The sequence below is a fragment of the Salarias fasciatus genome, chromosome 13, assembly GCF_902148845.1.
Source record: "Salarias fasciatus chromosome 13, fSalaFa1.1, whole genome shotgun sequence".
Taxonomy (NCBI): Eukaryota; Metazoa; Chordata; class Actinopteri; order Blenniiformes; family Blenniidae; genus Salarias; species Salarias fasciatus.
In genome coordinates, this window is record NC_043757.1 from 29,180,836 (window position 1) to 29,201,037 (window position 20,202).

The following is a 20,202-nucleotide window of genomic DNA, read 5'->3' on the forward strand; positions in this document are numbered from 1 at the left end:
TACCTATAGGTTTTCCTTACCAGACATGATGTGGGAGTGTTAATACACACACACACACACACACACACACACACACACACACACACACACAGGTTTGTATTTCTATCCTTGTGGGGACCGTCCATTGACTCCCATTCATATCTAACTCCTAACCCTGACCCTGACCCTGACCCTAACCCAGACCACAACACAGCCGAACCCTAAAGAAATGTTTTGACCTTTGACTTTTTTCAGTAACAACAACATGGTCAAAAACACTGTTTCCCTCATTAGGACCGGAAGATGGTCCCACAAGGCACATCGTGCAGGTTTTCCTATCCTTGTGGGGACATTTGGCCCCCACAAGGATAGAAATACGAGTACACACACACACACACACACACACACACACACACACACCCTGGCCTGTCCTGCCTGGCTCCCTCCGTCTCCATGTGGACCTGGTGGAACCTCTGTGGAGCTAGTCTGGGCCCTGGGACCACAGGTTTGGCCCCGCTGTGCAGACTGAGGGTGGGCGGTGCTGTCGAGGAGGCGGAGCTGTGGGCGGTGCTGCCGTTATCTGACCTGACCCTCCGGCTTCCTGTCCGTGAGGACGGCGTCCTACACGTCGGAGTACAGCGTGCGGCCCTGCCGGTCCTCCCAGGTCACGCAGGGCCGGGGTCTGTGAGCCACCCGGGTCACGTCCAGCTCGGGCTTGTCGTGGAACCACCGGTTGAGCAGCCGGTCCACCTGGTCCTGCCGGGTCACGCCGTGGAGCCGCTCCTCCTCCCCGTCCCGCTCCCACTCCTCACTGCCGCTGCCGATGAAGGGGGGGTGGGGCAGGCGGAGGACGGCGTCCTCCGTCACGTCCTCGAAGAACTGCACCACGCACTTCCTGGCGAAGTCCCGGGCGTGCAGGACGCAGGTCTCGTCGAACAGCTTCTGCTCCACGTCCAGGTAGTTGCTCCAGTAGCGGGTCTGCAGGAAGGTGGCGTGGTCGTCGAAGCAGGGCTTGACGAGGCGGGCCAGCGCTCCCAGCGCGATGAGGAGCAGCAGGATGGACCAGCCCACGGCCTGCAGCGAGACAGCAGGGCGTCAGGGCACAGCCCGGGAGCCAAACCCACTGAAGGAGGAACCCCCAGGGTCAGCAGCTGGAGGCCACTCCAAGAGGAGGAACCGAGCCGGAACCGAACGCTCCAGAGCGCAGCAAGGTCAAAGGTCAAATTTATTTATATAGCACATTCAAAACACAGTAGCCACTGCCCAAAGTGCTGCACAAATTTTAAACAAGCATTAAAATATAGCATACAAGAAGGAAAGAAAGAAAAAGAAAACTATTTAAAAATATAAGGCACACTGTCTGGTTCAGGTCGTGTTGAAGGCCGATGTGAAAAGGTTTAAGCTGTGATTTAAAAATTTCGATTGAGGGGGCAGACCTGATGTTCAGAGGGAGACGGTTCCAAAGCTGTGGTCCCGCAAGAACAACAACTCGTGTCAAACGGCGAACCACCAAGGATGAGTCCAGCTCCTGACGGAGCAGACCGCCGCCCGAGGCCTTCAGGGGAGGACGGGCCGGCGGAGCTCACCTGGGAGTAGCAGCGGACGTATCGCGACACCGCTTTGCGAAAGGAGCTGTTCCTGAAGATGACGTCCTCCTTACAGGGCACCTTGGCCATGACCCGGACCACGTCCAGCCCCGTGCTGTTCGGCAGGCCTGCAGCACAGAGCGCCTCAGACAGGGAGGGGTGTGTGTGTGTGTGTGTGTGTGTGTGTGTGTGTGTGTGTGTGTGTGTGTGTGTGTGTACCTGAGAAGAGAGCAGGGTCCACACTCATGCTGAAGGCGCAGATGAAGATCTTGCCGTCCAGCAGAGTGACCAGGATCCAGACCATGGGGGCCAGCAGGGCCCGCTGGATCATGGCTGAGAAGAGATACCTGGAGAAACACACACCTTCACCTTCAGCTTCACACGGCATGACGCAGCACAGGTCGACAAAACACCACATGACAAAACACAACACGAGAAAACACAGCTCGACAACACACAGCCCATCGGCAGCCTTTCTGACTGAAGACGCTCCTGCAGTGTGGACAGTGTCCACTGGACTCCCTCATGTCTCCGTCCAGTCATGTCTTCCCTGCTCAGCTCTGTGTTCCAGATGGTTCAGAGACAGAAGCAGTTTGCATTCTAGAACCATGAAGGGGTCAGAGGTCAAACATTCAGGCTACGGCTGCTTCCTAGACTCAAACTACATCAGATCCAAAAAAATGCACCCAGAACCTCTGGTCTGAGGAGACCCGGTGACTCCCAGATCCTCTGGTCTGAGGAGACCCGGTGACTCCCAGATCCTCTGGTCTGAGGAGACCCGGTGACTCCCAGAACCTCTGGTCTGAGGAGACCCGGTGACTCCCAGAACCTCTGGTCTGAGGAGACCCGGTGACTCCCAGATCCTCTGGTCTGAGGAGACCCGGTGACTCCCAGAACCTCTGGTCTGAGGAGACCCGGTGACTCCCAGAACCTCTGGTCTGAGGAGACCCGGTGACTCCCAGATCCTCTGGTCTGAGGAGAGTCCTGGTTCCCTCTGATCAAACTGGACCTTCACACTCATCTAGGAAGGATGAAACAAAGATGGCTTCCTCTGGCCCGACTCACTTCACCACCGCAGGGTTCTTGGACCTGTTTCCGGTCGGCCTCATCCACTCGTCCATCATGACGCCCGTGTGCCGGTTGACCAGGACCCCCAGGAAGAAGAGGATGATGGGCGGGACGACCATGACGCCCAGCGAGTAGAGCTTGTTGTACTGCGGCAGGCAGGGGCAGTTGAAGTCGAAGCTGGTGTAGAGCTTGACGCTGACCAGGGCCAGGACGATGCAGATCCCGTTGGAGATGGACTCCGAGTTGGACTGGAAGTACTGCAGGACCAGCTTCAGGCGCTCCATGGCTCCGGGGACCAGCGGCTCCGTCCGTCAGTCAGGGGAGTGCAGGAACACACCTGAACAGGTGTGAGAGCGCGGACACACCCCGCCCCGCTGTTAAAGCCACACACACTCACTGCAAAGGTTCAGGCAGAACAAAGACTCCTGACTGGAACTGGTCTTCAAAGCAGACCTGTAAAAGAGCAGGGTCTGTGATGTTTCTATGTCATTGTTTTGAACTGGTCAGAGTAACTGCCTGTTATTACTTTGGAGGAGCGATAAAACCAATGGTTATTAGGAAAATACTACCAATAAAACAACTGAAATAAACAACATTAATTCCTTGGGTTCTTGATGGTATGAAACACTTGGAAGTCTTCAAAACAGAACTTAAGTTTCATAAACTTTGTAAGTATTCCTTACCTGAATTTTCTTTATACAAATTTTAAACAAAAGTGAAAATACACTTCTTCAAAATAAGACAAAACCTGAGTTATTTAAAAAGAAAGACAAAAGTAAGAAAGAAAAAGTAAAGATTTATTAGGTACTTGGGAAAAAAATCACTAATCAATGGTGGGCTCCTCTTGCAGTTGGATTAGATCCCTCCATCTCCCACGACTAGACATTCTGCTGGATTATGATTAAAGTTCATCTATAAATCACTGCGTCTTCTCCTCCCGCCGAGCCCCTGTGCCACAGCTGTTTCATGCTGGTGTTGGTGCTGGTGCGTGCAGTAGGTCTGCTGATGGGCGTGGTCAAACAAGAACAGTGAGCAGCTCGTGAATTGATGATATTTTCAGAGTAAAGCAGCCCATTTGTGTGAACAAGCTGGGGAAAGCGCATTTGTTATAATTTATTTTGATAGTCAAATTACTGACATTTTCGTCTTGTCTCGTCTCGTTAACAGAAATAACAGATACGTCTCGTCACATTTCTATCTTTAAAGAGAAATTTTTAGCTCGCCATGTCTCATTTTAGTCTTGGAAAAAAGGGGCATTGACAAAATATTTTTGTTGTTGTCATCGTTGAAGAAAACTACACTGGTCCTGACAGTACCGTCAACCCCTCCCTACGGGTCCTGACAGTACCGTCAACCCCTCCCTACGGGTCCTGACAGTACCGTCAACCCCTCCCTACGGGTCCTGACAGTACCGTCAACCCCTCCCTACGGGTCCTCACAGTACCGTCAACCCCTCCCTACGGGTCCTGACAGTACTGTAAACCCCTCCCTACGGGTCCTGACAGTACCGTCAACCCCTCCCTACGGGTCCTGACAGTACCGTCAACCCCTCCCTACGGGTCCTGACAGTACCGTCAACCCCTCCCTACGGGTCCTGACAGTACCGTCAACCCCTCCCTACGGGTCCTCACAGTACCGTCAACCCCTCCCTACGGGTCCTGACAGTACTGTAAACCCCTCCCTACGGGTCCTGACAGCACGGTCAACCCCTCCCTACGGGTCCTGACAGTACTGTAAACCCCTCCCTACGGGTCCTGACAGTACTGTAAACCCCTCCCTACGGGTCCTGACAGTACTGTAAACCCCTCCCTACGGGTCCTGACAGTACTGTAAACCCCTCCCTACGGGTCCTGACAGCACGGTCAACCCCTCCCTACGGGTCCTGACAGTACCGTCAACCCCTCCCTACGGGTCCTGACAGTACTGTAAACCCCTCCCTACGGGTCCTGACAGTACTGTAAACCCCTCCCTACGGGTCCTGACAGTACTGTAAACCCCTCCCTACGGGTCCTGACAGCACGGTCAACCCCTCCCTACGGGTCCTGACAGTACCGTCAACCCCTCCCTACGGGTCCTGACAGTACTGTAAACCCCTCCCTACGGGTCCTGACAGTACTGTAAACCCCTCCCTACGGGTCCTGACAGTACTGTAAACCCCTCCCTACGGGTCCTGACAGTACCGTCAACCCCTCCCTACGGGTCCTGACAGTACCGTCAACCCCTCCCTACGGGTCCTGACAATGGCGTAAACCCCTCCCTACGGGTCCTGACAGTACCGTAAACCCCTCCCTACGGGTCCTGACAGTACCGTCAACCCCTCCCTACGGGTCCTGACAGTACTGTAAACCCCTCCCTATGGGTCCTGACAGTACCGTAAACCCCTCCCTACGGGTCCTGACAGTACCGTCAACCCCTCCCTACGGGTCCTGACAGTACTGTAAGCCCCTCCCTACGGGTCCTGACAGCGGCGTAAGCCCCTCCCTACGGGTCCTGACAGCGGCGTAAGCCCCTCCCTGTGGCAGCTGTAACCCTGGAGGACGGTGACTCTGGACACAGTGAGCTGGAGGATGGAACCAGGTTCGTCTTATATCTTCAGTTTCAGTTCTTATCAGACTTTCCAGGATCCTGAAGCTGTTCCATTCAGACAGCAGGAGGTCTGTTCTGACCAGCGCTGGTTCCAGACAGACTCCCCAGGACCGGACTGATCCGACAGCCTGCAGGATCTACACACTGCGGGTTCTCCATGGTCTCCACAGAACCACGGTGTCAGGACTGCTGCGATGAAGAAGTTTCTTGTGTTTCCACACCAGCTTCCTTCCAAAATAAAAGCCTGTGCTCTGCTGTGGGAGGCGTTGCTCCAGCAGCCTGACCGTCTGATCAAGCCTCCTGCAGCTCAGAGATCAGCCTGCTGCCCGAATCAAACAAATATACTGCAGAATAATGGGCCATACCAGCACATTTATCATATATGAATATATATATATATATGTATATATTCCCCAGATATGAGGTTAAACATTTTGTATTCTCCAGTATATTACAATATTCTGAACCCAGCAATTCTTTGCATATTTTGCAATACAGAGTCACACACTTTGGTTTGAGTAACTACAACTGTTGAGTGTGTGTGTGTGTGTGTGTGTGTGTGTGTGCGTGCGCGTGTGTGTGCGTGTCATCAAAGCCTCGCTGCGTTGGTGTAAAAATGAAAGTTTTATTAAACTTTGAAAGACAGAAAAGTGCGCTCATTTCAACGAGGACAGAGGATGGACGGTTCCTCCGCTCGTCTCCATGACGACAGCAGGAACATGGCGGTGGGAGACGGCGGCGGTCCGGCGGCTCCGTCAGGTCAGCGAGATGTCTGCAGACTCCGAGGCGTCCAGCACCCTGAACACCCCCACCTTCTCCTTCGTCACGCCGCTCTTCTCCTTATCTGGAAACAAACATCCACTTGAGCTCGTCATCCCGCCACAGCGCTCTCACCTCACCACAAACGGAGCACCGGTTCGATTCCCCTGCAGCACAGCCAGCATCCTGGATCCACCCACACAGAAAAGAACCAAAACAGCTTCAACCCATCAGGAGGAGGAACCAAAACCAGACCCGACGCTGAGGGGGAGGGGCTTCCTGCGGGAGGGGGGAGGGGCTTCCTGTGGGTGGAGCAGGCTACACCTGACACTGAGGGGGAGGGGCTTCCTGCAGGAGGGGGGAGCAGGCTACACCTGACACTGAGGGGGAGGGGCTTCCTGCAGGAGGGGGGAGGGGCTTCCTGCGGGTGGAGCAGGTTACAGCGGTGCTTCATGTGGGTGGAGCAGGCCGTGTCAGAAACGATGACCCTTGACCCTGGCGGTGCACTGACCCAGCAAGTCGGAGCGGTCCAGGAGGAGCTCCAGGTCTTTGTCGCTGATCACCTTCCCCCTGCTGGACTTCACCTCTCTGGAAGACAGCAGCAGATGAAGCAGATGACCTGTGACCTCCACCCTCCACCCTCCAGAGCTCCGCCCACCTCTCGGCTCCTCTGGCCTCCAGCAGCTCCTTCAGCTCGTCCAGGTCGATGCAGCTCCGCCCCTGGTTCAGCGCCGCCTTCCCGCCTTTGAACTTATCTGGAAGAAAGCAGGAGGTGCTGAGCAGGGTGGGGGGTGTCTGGGGGGGGGGGGGGGGTGCCTGGGGGGGGCGGGTGGGCGCTCACTCTTGTGGATGACCATCTGCTCCAGCTTCCTTTTGGCCGACGCCCTCTCCAGGATCTTCTGGTCGATGGTGTTGGCGGTGACCAGTCTGTAGACCACCACAGGCCTGGTCTGCCCGATGCGGTGGCAGCGGTCCTGGGCCTGCAGGTCCGCCTGAGGGTTCTGAGGGGGACGTGAAGCGTCAGTCCACCTGGACGGCAGACACCCCCAGCCCTTCCCCCCGCCGACCCCCCACACTCACCCAGTCGCTGTCGAAGATGATGACGGTGTCGGCGGCCGTCAGGTTGATGCCCAGCCCCCCCGCCCTGGTGCTCAGCAGGAAGAGGAAGACCTCCGGGTCCGACGAGAACCTGGTCATCTGGGGGGGGGGGGGGGACTAGCTGTGAGAACAGCAGAGGGGTGTGTGTGTGTGTGTGCGCGTGTGTCTCTCACGTTGTGGTCTCTGTCAGTGTAGGACATGCTGCCGTCCAGCCGGCTGTACTGGAAGCTCCTCAGGAAGCAGTAGTCCACCAGCAGGTCCAGGATGGACGTCATCTGGCTGAAGATCAGCACCTGGAGCGCGCACGCACACACACACGCACACGCACAGTTCATTTACCTTCTCCAGGTTCCAGCTACAGCCTGTCCGCCTGTGTTCCCGGTGTAGGTACAGCCTGACTTTGTGGTTCAGTTGATAAACTGGATGAAGGGAAGTTTGTCTGGATCCACCTGGAACGGACAGTCTGGACCGGAACAGGGACCGGCCCGGGACCCAGCGGAACAGGGACCGGCCCGGGACCCAGCGGAACAGGGACCGGCCCGGGACCGGCCCGGGACCGGCCCGGGACCCAGCGGAACAGGGACCGGCCCGGGACCCAGCGGAACAGGGACCGGCCCGGGACCGGCCCGGGACCCAGCGGAACAGGGACCGGCCCGGGACCCAGCGGAACAGGGACCGGCCCGGGACCGGCCCGGGACCCAGCGGAACAGGGACCGGCCCGGGACCGGCCCGGGACCCAGCGGAACAGGGACCAGCGATGATGGAGGGGTGGAGGGGTGGCCCCCTGCTGGCGGGGACCCCGTCTCACCTTGTGTCCTCGCTCCTTCAGGACGGGGAGCAGTCTGTCCAGGATCAGGAACTTCCCCGAGACCTTCACCAGCTGCTCATCAATCTGCACACACACCCGGGACCAGGACCGGGACCGGGTCAGTCAGCACGCCTCCAGCTGATGGTGTGTGTGTGTGTGTGTGTGTGTGTGTGTGTGTGTGTGTGTGTGTGTGTGAGAGAGAGAGACCTTGAACTCCTGCGTGGCGGGGTCCAGGGGGTACTCCACCAGGTAGGGGTGGTTGCAGCAGCGCTTCAGCAGCATGATGATGTTCTTCAGCTTCAGGGTGATCTGAGCGTCCAGCGGGCTGCACAGGTCCAGGACGGGGGGGCTGCGGGGACAGGGGACAGTCAGGACGGGGGGGCTGCGGGGACAGGGGACAGTCAGGACGGGGGGGCTGCGGGGACAGGGGACAGTCAGGACGGGGGGGGCTGAGGGGACAGAGCAGGGACTATTGTTCAACATGTCAATGATTTTCAGCAGAGGGACCAGAGAGAGACCGAGTGTGTGAGACACAGTGTGTGTGTCGCAGTGTGTGGTGTGTGTTGCAGTGTGTGTGTCACAGTGTGTGTTGCAGTGTGTGTGTGTGAGAGACCTCTGGTCCGTCTCTCGGCTGACTCTGTCCAGGTACTCCTCCAGGTCCAGCTCGCTGTAGTCCACCACCCGGCGACTGCGGCGCTTCGGCCTGCCGTGGGGGGACAGCACCACCACCTCCTCCTTCTACACACACACACACACACACACACACACACACACACACATTAAAAGGACGTAGCTGAGGACCCGGGTGGAGACCAGTAGTGTTGATTTCCGTCGATTCATCCATTTTCAAATACTGCAGGGACAGCAGTCTCAGCAGAGACACCCTGACCTCCTGTCCCCCAGACTCCTTGTCCCCAAGACCTCCTGTCCCCCAGACTCCTTGTCCCCCCCAAGACCTCCTGTCCCCCCCAAGACCTCCTGTCCCCCCCAAGACCTCCTGTGCCCCCCAAGACCTCCTGTCCCCCCCAAGACCTCCTGTCCCCCTGACTCTTCCTCCAGCTCTTCCTGGAGGATCCTGAGGCATTCCCAGTCCAGTCCAGAGACACAGTCCCTCCACAGTGTCCTGGTCTCCCGCAGGTCCTCCTCCCTGTGGGACATGTCCAGAAGTCCTCCCCAGGAGGATCCATCCTAAAGAGGAGCTGAGCCTCCTCAGCTGGTCCTCTCCATGTGGAGGAGTAGCGGCTCGACTCCCAGCTCCTCCCCTGCTGACAGAGCTCCTCCCCCTGCTGACATAGCTCCTCCCCCTGCTAACAGAGCTCCTCCCCCTGCTGACAGAGCTCCTCCCCTGCTGACAGAGCTCCTCCCCCTGCTGACAGAGCTCCTCCCCCTGCTAACAGAGCTCCTCCCCTGCTGACAGAGCTCCTCCCCCTGCTGACAGAGCTCCTCCCCCTGGTGACAGAGCTCCTCCCCCTGCTGACAGAGCTCCTCCCCCTGCTGACAGAGCTCCTCCCCCTGCTGACAGAGCTCCTCCCCTGCTGACAGAGCTCCTCCCCCTGCTAACAGAGCTCCTCCCTGCTGACGTAGCTCCTCCCCCTGCTGACAGAGCTCCTCCCCCTGCTGACAGAGCTCCTCCCCCTGCTGACAGAGCTCCTCCCCTGGTGACGTAGCTCCTCCCTGCTGACGTAGCTCCTCCCCCTGTCTCTAAGGGAGTCCAGCCCCCCTACGGAGGAAGCTCGTTTCAGCCGCTTGTTATCGGGATCTTGTCCTTTCGGTCCTGACCCAGACTCAGGACCAGAGGTGAGGGTGGGAACGTAGACTGACCGGTAAATCCAGAGCTTCTCCTTTCGGCTCAGCTCCTTCTTCACCACAACGGACCGATACGACTGATCACTGCAGCCGCTGCACCGATCCGCCTGTCAGTCTCACCTCCATCCGTCCCCCACTGTGATCAAGACCCCAAGATACTGAAACTCCTCCACTTGGGCCAGAGTCTCTCCACCGACCTGGAGAGGGCAGGATACCTTGTTCCGGTCCAGGACCAGGACCTCGGATTTGGAGGTGCTGATCCTCATCCCTGTCGCTTCACACTCGGCTGCCAACTGCCCCAGTGCATGATGGTCCGGGTTCGATGAAGCCAACAGGACAACATCATCTGCAAAAAGCAGAGATGAAATCCTGTGGTCCCTGAACCGGACCCCCTCCAGCTCCTGGTCCCCAAACTGGACCCCCTCCAGCCCCTGGTCCCTGAACTACACCCTCTCTGGCCCCTGGTCCCTGAACTGGACCCTCTCCGGCCCCTGGTCCCCAAACTGGACCCCCTCCAGCCCCTGGTCCCTGAACTAGACCCTCTCTGGCCCCTGGTCCCTGAACCAGACAATCTCTGGCCCCTGGTCCCTGAACCAGACCCTCTCCGGCCCCTGGTCCCTGAACCGGACCCTCTCCGGCCCCTGGTCCCTGAACCGGACCCTCTCCGGCCCCTGGTCCCTGAACCGGACCCTCTCCGGCCCCTGGTCCCTGAACCGGACCCTCTCCGGCCCCTGGTTCCTGAACCGGACCCCCTCCGGCCCCTGGCTGCACCCAGAAATTCTGTCCATAAAGATTCTGAACAGAACCGGTGACACGGGGCAGCCCTGCTGGAGTCCAACATGCACCGGGAACAGGTCCGACTTACTGCTGGCAATGTGGACCAGACTCCTACTCCGGTCCTGCAGAGACCAGACAACCCTGAACAAGGGGCCCGGACTTCGTATTCCTGGAGCACCCCCACAAGACACCATGAGGGACGCGGTCCAACGCCTTCTCTAAATCCACAGAACCCATGTGGACTGGTTGGGCGAACTCACACGAGCCCTGGAGCCCCTATGGAGGGTCTAGAGCTGGTCCAGGGTTCCACGACCAGGACGAAAACTGCATTGTTCCCCCTGGATCCGAGGTTCCACTATCGGTCGGATCCTCCTCTCCAGGACCCTGGAGTAGACTTTCCCAGGGAGGCTGAGGAGTGTGACCCCCCTATAGTTGGAGCACACCCTCCGGTCCCCGGTCTGCCAGACCAGAGGCACCGCCCCCGACCGCCACGCCACGTTACAGAGACGAGGCAACCAAGACAGTCCTGAACATCCAGACACTGAAAGGACTCAGGAGAACCTCGTCCCCCCCCGAGGAGCTGAGAGCTGACCTCCAGTCTGACCCCGTCAGTCTGATCTCGGCCTCTTTGGTCACATGACCTCAGCTGCTGTCGCTGCAGGAAGGACCAGGGTGGCTCCGCCCAGTTTGACTCATGAGGGTCTTGTGTTCCGACAGTGGCAGGCGTTTGTGTTCTCCGGTGCTGCGGCCCGTTCTACCAGCAGACCCCCGGAGGTTCCAGGTGATAAACAGGAAGTGCTGCTGGAGGCCGCCAGTCTCAGCGCTGGTTTGTTCTCCTCACTTTACCTTCACATCAGTGCAGTCAATCACATTCACCCACTTCATTACACTTAAACTTGAATATATTCATATTTTCCTGTCAGTCGTGATGCTATTTTACTTCTTTATTTCATTTAAATGTTTGTGTGTGTGTGTGTGTGTGTGTGTGTGTGTGTGTGTGTGTGTGTGTGTGTGTGTGTGTGTGTGTGTGTGTGTGTCTGTGTACCTCCAGGCTTGGCTGGTAAACTAATACGTTAACCAGAGCATCTTCCATGTTTGGAACGGTGTGTTCTGGAGTTTAGAAGGTAAAAATGAGTATGAATAAAATAAAATGAATAAAATAAAAATGTGGTTTTGTCTATACTAGACGATGAAATTATTGACTATATTGATTGGTTAAATAGAGTTACATTACTAAAGAGACGGAGACCGTCCTGGTTATTGTGACTGAAGTAAGACTGAAGTGCTGGGACTGTCAGTCCACTGAGCCTTCCCTCGCGGTACCTTGTCCTGGCCCAGCATCTTGGCGATGGTCTTGTTGACCACGGCGGTGTAGAGCGCCTCCTGCTTGGCGGTCAGAGGGGCGTACACGATGATCTCCTTCTTGGGAGGAACCTCCAGCGCCACGTCGCTCTTCAGCCTCCGGAGCAGGAACGGAGTCAGGATCTGAAAGGCAGGGGAGCTCTTCACGCCTCCGTGGGGGGCCGGCGGGGAGGGCGGAGAGGGCGGAGGGCGGAGCTCTCACCTGGTGCAGCATGCTGAGGATGTTCTGCTCCCGCTCGGCCACCACCACGCTGTCGGGTTCCCCCAGGGAGTCGATGTCGAACCAGGACTCGAAGCTGAGCGGCAGGAGGAGCAAAGACGTCAGAGAGAACCGGGTCACGGCGTTCTCTGCACCTGCGACCGGGAATCTAACCGCCAGGTCACCGGTCACACACCCGAGACCAGTCATCTTTTTCTATGGCAGTAGCACTCTATGACCACTAGAGGGCTCTGGCGCCAATGAAAGCCAGTCCCTCATAGTCCCGTTAAATCAGAGCCGTTCCAGCAGGTCTCAGAAAAAACCTTTATTCTGTCAAAACCAGGGACTCAGGCTGCAGGTCCAGGTCCAGGTCCAGTCCAGCTAGCTAGCAGTGACCCTGACCGAGACCCCTCCAGACTGTGACCCCTCCGGGGGAGTCAGACTGTGACCCCTTTGGGGGAGTCAGGCCGTGACCCCTCCAGACTGTGACCCCTCCGGGGGAGTCAGGCCGTGACCCCTCCAGACTGTGACCCCTCCGGGGGAGTCAGACCGTGACCCCTCCGGGGGAGTCAGACCGTGACCCCTCCGGGGGAGTCAGGCCGTGACCCCTCCGGACTGTGACCCCTCCCTCCATTGGACTCAGACCATGACCCCTCCGGGGGAGTCAGACGCACCTCTTGAGGTCGTCGAAGACCTCGGGCAGCAGGAAGTTGAGCAGGGACCAGAGCTCGGCCAGGTTGTTCTGCAGCGGCGTGCCGGTCAGCAGCAGCTTGTTGTCGGTGGGAAGCGTCTTCAGCTCGCGCACCAGGCGGCAGTTCAGGTTCTTGATCCGGTGGCCTTCGTCCACGATCAGGTACTTCCACTGGTGGCGCTGCACAAGAACCCTGGGTCATTCAGAGCAGGACCCCCGCAGAGCCCACACACACACACACACACCTGGAGGAACTTGCGGTCAATCATGGCGATCTCGAAGGAGGTGAGCACCACAGGGAACATGCCGAGGCTCCCCTGAGGTCTGCGGACCTGCTGCAGCAGCTTGGCCCGCTCCGGCTGAGGACCGTGGTACAGCAGCACCGACACCTGGACACACACACACACATACACACACACACACACACACACACACACACACACTCTTGTAGAACATGAAATGAACCCTGTGCTTCTGGACCAGTGACGGGAGTCACAGCGTTGAAGTCACCGTTCCTGTTCCTGACCACGTGAGGCAGGTTCCGTCCTCCTCCAGAGACCAGGGGGCGGGGCAGACATGAAAACATGTGGTCCCTCACACCGACCCCAGTGAGGAGTCGTCCTCCTGAGCTGGGACAGAGATGAAGCCTGGTGGTCTCTCCTGGACCCCCCGCCTCCCCCCCAGCCCGTCCCCTCACCTCAGGGGTGAAGCGCTTGAACTCCTTCATCCAGTTGCTGAGGGTGGAGAGGGGGGCCACCACCAGGAAGGGTCCGGTCACCTTCTTCTGGATCATCATGGCGATGTGGGCGATGCACTGGATGGTCTTCCCCAGGCCCATCTCGTCGGCCAGGATCCCGTTGATCCCGTTCTCCCACAGCATCTGAGAAGACGGCGGCAGTCCCCGGTCAGACCGCAGGTCCGGACCGGGACGGGGTCCCGGCGGGGTTTTCCCCGGGCCGCGGCGGCCCGGGCGGAGCTGCTCACCCGGAGCCACTCGATGCCTTCGATCTGGTACCACCTCATCACCCCCCCGGTGAAGAGCAGCGGCTGCTGGGCGGGGACCGGCTGTCCGTCCACCGTCCTGCAGGGGTCCAGCAGCTGCTTGGCGTTGTCCCGGATCGTCTGCGACATCCGCTTCTTGATGTCTTGGTTGGAGTCGCTCATCTTCTCGATCTCCTCGGCCTCCAGCTTCCTGTTGGCCGTCGCCTCCTCCTGAAGATCACATCATCAGTGTGTTGTTCTCCACAGGGGGGCGCTGTTCCCACGAGCAGATCCTGCTGCCACTCAACCTGGGAACCAGGAAGTCTACAGACACTGGGAGTCCTTACCTCTGGATCCACTTTGGCCTTCTTGGCGTGTGAGATGATCTCCTGGGAGACGGACAGACAGGACCAACGTGAGCCAATCAGCAGACAGGAAACCTGGAGCGACGGGCTGAGGCTGGAGTCAGACTCACCTCCTTCGACATCACGTCAGCGATTCTGTAGTCGTCCTCCTTCCTCCTCCTCTTCTTTTTCCCTGCAGGGTCCAACCCGCTGAGCACAGCACTCCAGACGGAGGGAGCTGTGGCAGCACTGAGCAGCCTGGAGCCCCGAGCCCCAACCCTCAACCCCCAAACCTCAACCCTCAACCCCCAAACCTCAACCCTCAACCCCCAAACCCCAACCCTCAACCCCCAAACCTCAACCCTCAACCCCCAAGCCTCAACCCCCAACCCCCAAGCCTCAACCCCAAAACCCTCAACCCCCAAGCCTCAACCCCCAACCCCCAAGCCTCAACCCCAAAACCCCCAACCCCCAAGCCTCAACCCCAAAACCCCCAACCCCCAAGCCTCAACTCCTAACCCTCAACTCCTAACCCTCAACTCCTAACCCTCAACTCCTAACCCTCAACCCTCAACCCCTAACCCCCAAACCCCTAACCCCAACCCTCAACCCTCAACCCCTAACCCCTAACCCCTAACCCCTAACTCTAAACCCAAACCCTGACCTGAACCCTAAACCCAAAGCCAAACATGGACGTGACTCATTATTCTAAAGAACCGGATTCAGTTGTCGTCCGGACGTTCTGACGGACTGGCTTGAGGAACTTTCAGGATTTACAGGAATTTAAAGAAAGTTGATTCAATGTCCTGTTCCAGTCAGGTCACAGAGGAATTTACAGTGTGTGTGTGTGTGTGTGTGTGTGTGTGTGTGTGTGTGTGTGTGTGTGTGTGTGTGTGTGTGCACTGACCTTTCTCAGGCTCTGGACTCTTGGAGTTCAGCATCTACAGAGAGAAGCAGCCGTTGAGGCAGGTGGAGGTTTACAGACGAGCCCAGCTTCAGACCAGCCTCACCTTCTTCTCCACTTTGTCCTTCCTCTCTTTTTCCTGCAAGTGTGACACATCATGAGCGCTGGTCCAACAGCCCAGACCCAGACCTAGACCTAGCCCCAGTCCCAGCTCCAAACCCTGACCCAGCCCCAGACCCAGCCCCTCCCCCAGCCCTGCCCCTGGTCCCAGTCCCAGCACCGGCCCCCGGTCCCAGTCCCAGCCCGCGGCCCCAGCCCCGGTCCCGGCTCCAGTCCCAGTTCCAGCCCCAGTCCCGGCCCCGGCCCCGGCTCCAGTCCCAGTCCCAGCCCCCGGCCCCGGCTCCAGTCCCAGTCCCAGCCCCCGGCCCCGGCTCCAGTCCCAGTCCCAGCCCCAGGCCCCGGCTCCAGTCCCGGCCCCGGCCCCGGCCCCGGCTCCAGTCCCAGCCCCAGTCCCGGCCCCGGCCCCGGCTCCAGTCCCAGTCCCAGTCCCAGCCCCAGGCCCCGGCTCCAGTCCCGGCCCCGGCCCCGGCTCCAGTCCCCGTCCCAGCCCCCGGCCCGGCTCCAGTCCCAGTCCCAGCCCCAGTCCCGGCCCCGGCCCCGGCCCCGGCTCCAGTCCCGGCCCCAGCCCCAGTCCCAGTCCCAGCCCCTGGTCCCAGCCCCAGTCCCAGCCCCCGGCCCCGGCTCCAGTCCCAGTCCCAGCCCCCGGCCCCGGCTCCAGTCCCAGTCCCAGCCCCAGTCCCGGCCCCGGCCCCGGCTCCAGTCCCAGTCCCAGCCCCAGGCCCCGGCTCCAGTCCCGGCCCCGGCCCCGGCCCCAGTCCCAGTCCCAGCCCCCGGCCCCGGCTCCAGTCCCAGTCCCAGTCCCAGCCCCAGCCCCAGTCCCGGCCCCGGCCCCGGCTCCAGTCCCAGTCCCGGCCCCAGGCCCCGGCTCCAGTCCCGGCCCCGGCCCCGGCTCCAGTCCCAGTCCCAGCCCCAGTCCCGGCCCCGGCCCCGGCTCCAGTCCCAGTCCCAGCCCCCGGCCCCGGCTCCAGCCCCCGGCCCCGGCCCCAGCCCCAGTCCCAGCCCCCGGTCCCAGTCCCAGTCCCAGCCCCCGGTCCCAGCCCTAGTCCCAGCCCCCGGCCCCGGCTCCAGCCCCAGTCCCAGCCCCCGGCCCCGGCTCCAGTCCCAGTCCCAGCCCCCGGCTCCATTCCCAGTCCCAGCCCCCGGTCCCAGTCCCAGCCCCCGGTCCCAGTCCCGGCCCCGGCCCCGGCCCCGGCCCCGGCCCCGGCCCCAGACCTCGTTCTGCTGCTGCTCCATCTTGGTCAGCAGGAACTTGGAGTAGATGTTGCTCTTCTGCAGCAGGTGCTGCAGCCTCTTGAAGCGCAGGTCTTGAGAGTCCCTCTCCCAGGACTGTCGGGCCTGGGTCCGGATCAGACCAAAACACATTTCATGTTTCTGACAGGTCGATTCTCACTCTACAGCAGTGCTTCTCAAACTGTGGGGCGCGCCCCCCTGGGGGGGCGCAGTGCGATGCCGGGGAACATGCTTTTTTTCCTCCGTACTAAAATAAAGTGTAATTGCACATCCACTCCAGCAGTTGGCAGTGGCGCTCTCACTGTCAGAGTCTCTACGGTGTAGGTGTTTTTTTTTGCAACGAGCTGCGATGTGAAGCCAGTAAACAAACCCTGAGACAACATGAAGACATTTTTAACAGGGAGGAAAAGAAAGGCGGAGAGAGACGAAGACAGTGAGTCAAGAGAGAATTCTGAGAGTAGAGAGGCAGGATCCACTCAGGGCCGAGGGCTGTGGTTCTGCTTCCTTTAGCAGCATCTGACCTCTGTGAGTCTGGATTCTCTGCTGCTGCTGCACTGAAGGGGCTCTATGCACAACTCAACCACTTCCTGAGCTTCAGGAGGATGACAGGACGAGCTGATTAATGCAGGTGTGTCTGACCTCTGTCACCACAACAGTAGTGGTCAAACACACCTGCATTAATCAGCTCGTCCTGTCATGAAAGACAGGAAACAAGGAGCCTCCTGAAGCTCAGGAAGTGGTTGAGTTGTGCATAGAGCCCAGACCAGGTCCAGGTCCCAGCTGGTCACTGAGCAGCAGCTGAGAGCTGCAGCATCAAACCTCCTCTGAGAAGCTGAGCTCTGCAGAACCTGCTCATGTAGCCTTTAGTCCTGGTTTCCTCATTTTGATTAAAAAAAAGGAAAAAAATCAGCACAAATTGATTTATTGGTTTTTGTTTTGTAGGTTAAAGTGTTTTATATATTGTCTCCTGAGTTAATGTTGATGAAGTGAATTTGAATTTGTTATTATTTATTGATTTTGTTTAATTTGATTTTCCAGCAGCAAATGGAGCAATAAGTCTGTCAGAATGTTCACAGTTTAAACAAGGGTATTATTATTTTTGGAATTTCAGGCAAATCGATGCACTTAAAATCTTTTACAGACTAATAAACACTGTTAATAAAGTCACTCTTGTAAGTTGAACTATATCTCTCTCTTTTTGTTTTCTTTAATGTTAACAAGGATGTTCTGCAGAGGTGAACCTGGAACAGTTTTATAGACAAATGATATTATTTATAGTTGCAGTGGAGAGTGGGGGGGGGGGGGCACGAATTGTTCTCTTCTTGCTAGGGGGGGCGTAACAGAAAATAATTGAGAAGCACTGCTGTAAAGCCAAACTGGCTCCACAATGTCCCCTTTAACCAATACAGCACAGGGTCAAAGGTCAGACCACTTTTCATGACCAGATCTCTCACACCCTTTTTCTTCTGCTGTTTTCTGACCACACACACACACACACACACACACAGTCTGAGTACCATACCTGATCCATCATCTCCCTCTCCTTCCTCTCGCCCTCCTCCATCAGCTGCTGCTCCTCCTCCTCCATCTGCTGGGTGATCACCCCCTCACAGCGCTCAGCCGTCGCCTCTTCAACACAATCGCAGCGTTCAGGGGTTAGAGGAGCTCCGGGCGGCGGCGGGACGCGGGAGACGGAGCGGAGCAGACCGTGGTTGGCGCCGGTCTCCATGGCGGTGCCCAGCGGCTCCTCGGACTCGTCGGGTTTGGGACAGTGGGGGGACACACTCCGGCTCGCTGTCTTCACACTGACACCATCACTTCACACACACATTGCAATCAGGCTCCGTAGCGTAGGAGGTGTGGTGGGGTGGGGTGGTGGGGTGGAGGTGTAGGTGATAGGGTGGGGTGGGGTGGGGTGATAGGGTGGGGTGGAGGTGTAGGTGATAGGGTGGGGTGGGGTGGGGTGATAGGGTGGGGGCCTCTTAGTGGTGTAAAAGTGACCTGTCTGACCGCATCAACTCCAGGATCAGGGTCAGTACGCATCCATCCCCACATCTCAATGTGTCTGCTGCTCTACCCCCACTACCCCCACAGGTCTGCCGCTCTACCCCCACAGGTCTGCCGCTCTACCTACACAGGTCTGCCGCTCTACAGGTCTGCCGCTCTACCCCCACAGGTCTGCTGCTCTACCCCCACAGGTCTGCCGCTCTACCCCCACAGGTCTGCTGCTCTACCCCCACAGGTCTGCTGCTCTACCCCCACAGGTCTGCCGCTCTATCCCTACAGGTCTGCCGCTCTACCCCCACAGGTCTGCCGCTCTATCCCTACAGGTCTGCCGCTCTACCCCCACAGGTCTGCCGCTCTATCCCTACAGGTCTGCCGCTCTACCCCCACAGGTCTGCCGCTCCACCCCCACAGGTCTGCTGCTCCACTCCTACAGGTCTGCCGCTCTACCCCCACAGGTCTGCTGCTCTACCCCCACAGGTCTGCCGCTCCACCCCCACAGGTCTGCTGCTCCACTCCTACAGGTCTGCCGCTCTACCCCCACAGGTCTGCTGCTCCACTCCTACAGGTCTGCCGCTCTACCCCCACAGGTCTGCCGCTCCACCCCCACAGGTCTGCTGCTCCACTCCTACAGGTCTGCCGCTCCACCCCCACAGGTCTGCTGCTCCACTCCTACAGGTCTGCCGCTCTACCCCCACAGGTCTGCCGCTCCACCCCCACAGGTCTGCCGCTCTACCCCCACAGGTCTGCCGTTCCACTCCTACAGGTCTGCTGCTCTACCCCCACAGGTCTGCTGCTCTACCCCCACAGGTCTGCCGCTCCACTCCCACAGGTCTGCTGCTCTACCCCCACAGGTCTGCCGCTCCACCCCCAGAGGTCTGCCGCTCCACTCCCACAGGTCTGCCGCTCTACCTACACAGGTCTGCTGCTCTACAGGTCTGCCGCTCCACCCCCACAGGTCTGCCGCTCTACCCCCACAGGTCTGCCGCTCTACCCCCACAGGTTTTTGACTCTACAGCTATACATCTATGTTGTTCCTCATCTGATCGCAGGAAGAATCACTCCTAATCCATTCCAATCCTTCACAATTGCTCTGAAAATAAACTTCATCCAGATTTCTGGGTTTTCACATCATAAGGCTGTAGGTTAAAATGTACTACAAATGTCCACTAAAATGTTTGCATCAGCTCCTGGTGGAACTAACTCAGCCCCAAATCCATAAGACTGTGGACGGCGAACTCAGGAGAACACATCCAGGACCAGCAGCCTCCGGCAGGATGGAGAACTCACCAGCTCATGGTTCCGAGAATCCTGGAACAGACGACGGGAGGATTTATCCGGAGAGAAACGCTGCACGCTGGAGAGTAACTTCACAGGCACAGAGAGCGGAACGTGCTTCAGCAGAGTGAACATCCGCTCCACGTCTGCACGAATAAAAGCACCGCCTGCTAACAATCACAGGCGTCAGGGACAGCCGCCTCGTCCCCCGCTGTGCATGGAGCCGCCGTGCCTGCCGGCGGCCATCTTGGAGGGGGACGTCGCTTCCACAGGATTGATAAGTTCCACCATGAAGTGATCATAAATCCATCAGTTTTCAATTTCTGTTCTAGTTTATTATAAACATCAGGCATGGAGGACACAGACATAAACAGAACGAAATCAACTCATAAACTGTTCAGGCTGATTGAGATTTTTTTTTGTTGAGAGAATTGGTTTAAGGATGTATATTGTACTTTATTGTTGATATCGTGACTGTATGATTCCGATCATCATCAATATTATATTACATTGTTATATCTATTATTATCACTATTATTATAATTAATATTAATATTATATTCAAGTGTTATAATCACTATTATGATTATTTTTGCTAATATGTTTTAATCATCACAATATT

At 58.0% G+C, this 20,202-nt stretch overlaps 2 protein-coding genes across 3 annotated transcripts; both read right to left on the reverse strand.

Moving 5' to 3' along the window:
- Positions 1-362: 362 nt before the first annotated feature.
- On the reverse strand, positions 363-11,268 carry calhm3 (calcium homeostasis modulator 3). Its single transcript, XM_030106024.1, has 6 exons — positions 11,258-11,268; positions 11,109-11,113; positions 2,631-2,919; positions 1,785-1,912; positions 1,566-1,693; positions 363-1,053 (listed from the first exon to the last, which is right to left on the reverse strand). The coding sequence occupies exons 3-6, from the start codon at positions 2,915-2,917 to the stop codon at positions 601-603; spliced, it is 996 nt and encodes a 331-aa protein (XP_029961884.1). The 5' UTR covers positions 2,918-2,919; positions 11,109-11,113; positions 11,258-11,268; the 3' UTR covers positions 363-600.
- Positions 5,831-19,718, reverse strand: hells (helicase, lymphoid specific). Of its 2 annotated transcripts, XM_030106018.1 has the most exons (23): positions 19,593-19,718; positions 18,006-18,115; positions 17,821-17,927; positions 16,281-16,403; positions 15,055-15,087; positions 14,952-14,985; positions 14,176-14,237; positions 14,048-14,089; positions 13,704-13,931; positions 13,417-13,599; positions 12,965-13,108; positions 12,703-12,899; positions 12,032-12,125; positions 11,791-11,952; positions 8,498-8,622; positions 8,092-8,233; positions 7,885-7,968; positions 7,250-7,369; positions 7,059-7,175; positions 6,820-6,979; positions 6,637-6,733; positions 6,490-6,566; positions 5,831-6,063 (listed from the first exon to the last, which is right to left on the reverse strand). In XM_030106018.1, the coding sequence occupies exons 1-23, from the start codon at positions 19,598-19,600 to the stop codon at positions 5,975-5,977; spliced, it is 2,538 nt and encodes an 845-aa protein (XP_029961878.1). In that variant the 5' UTR covers positions 19,601-19,718; the 3' UTR covers positions 5,831-5,974. The 2 variants fall into 2 exon arrangements, with proteins under 2 accessions (XP_029961878.1, XP_029961877.1); XM_030106017.1 differs by having other exon boundaries at positions 17,821-18,115.
- Positions 19,719-20,202: the final 484 nt, after the last annotated feature.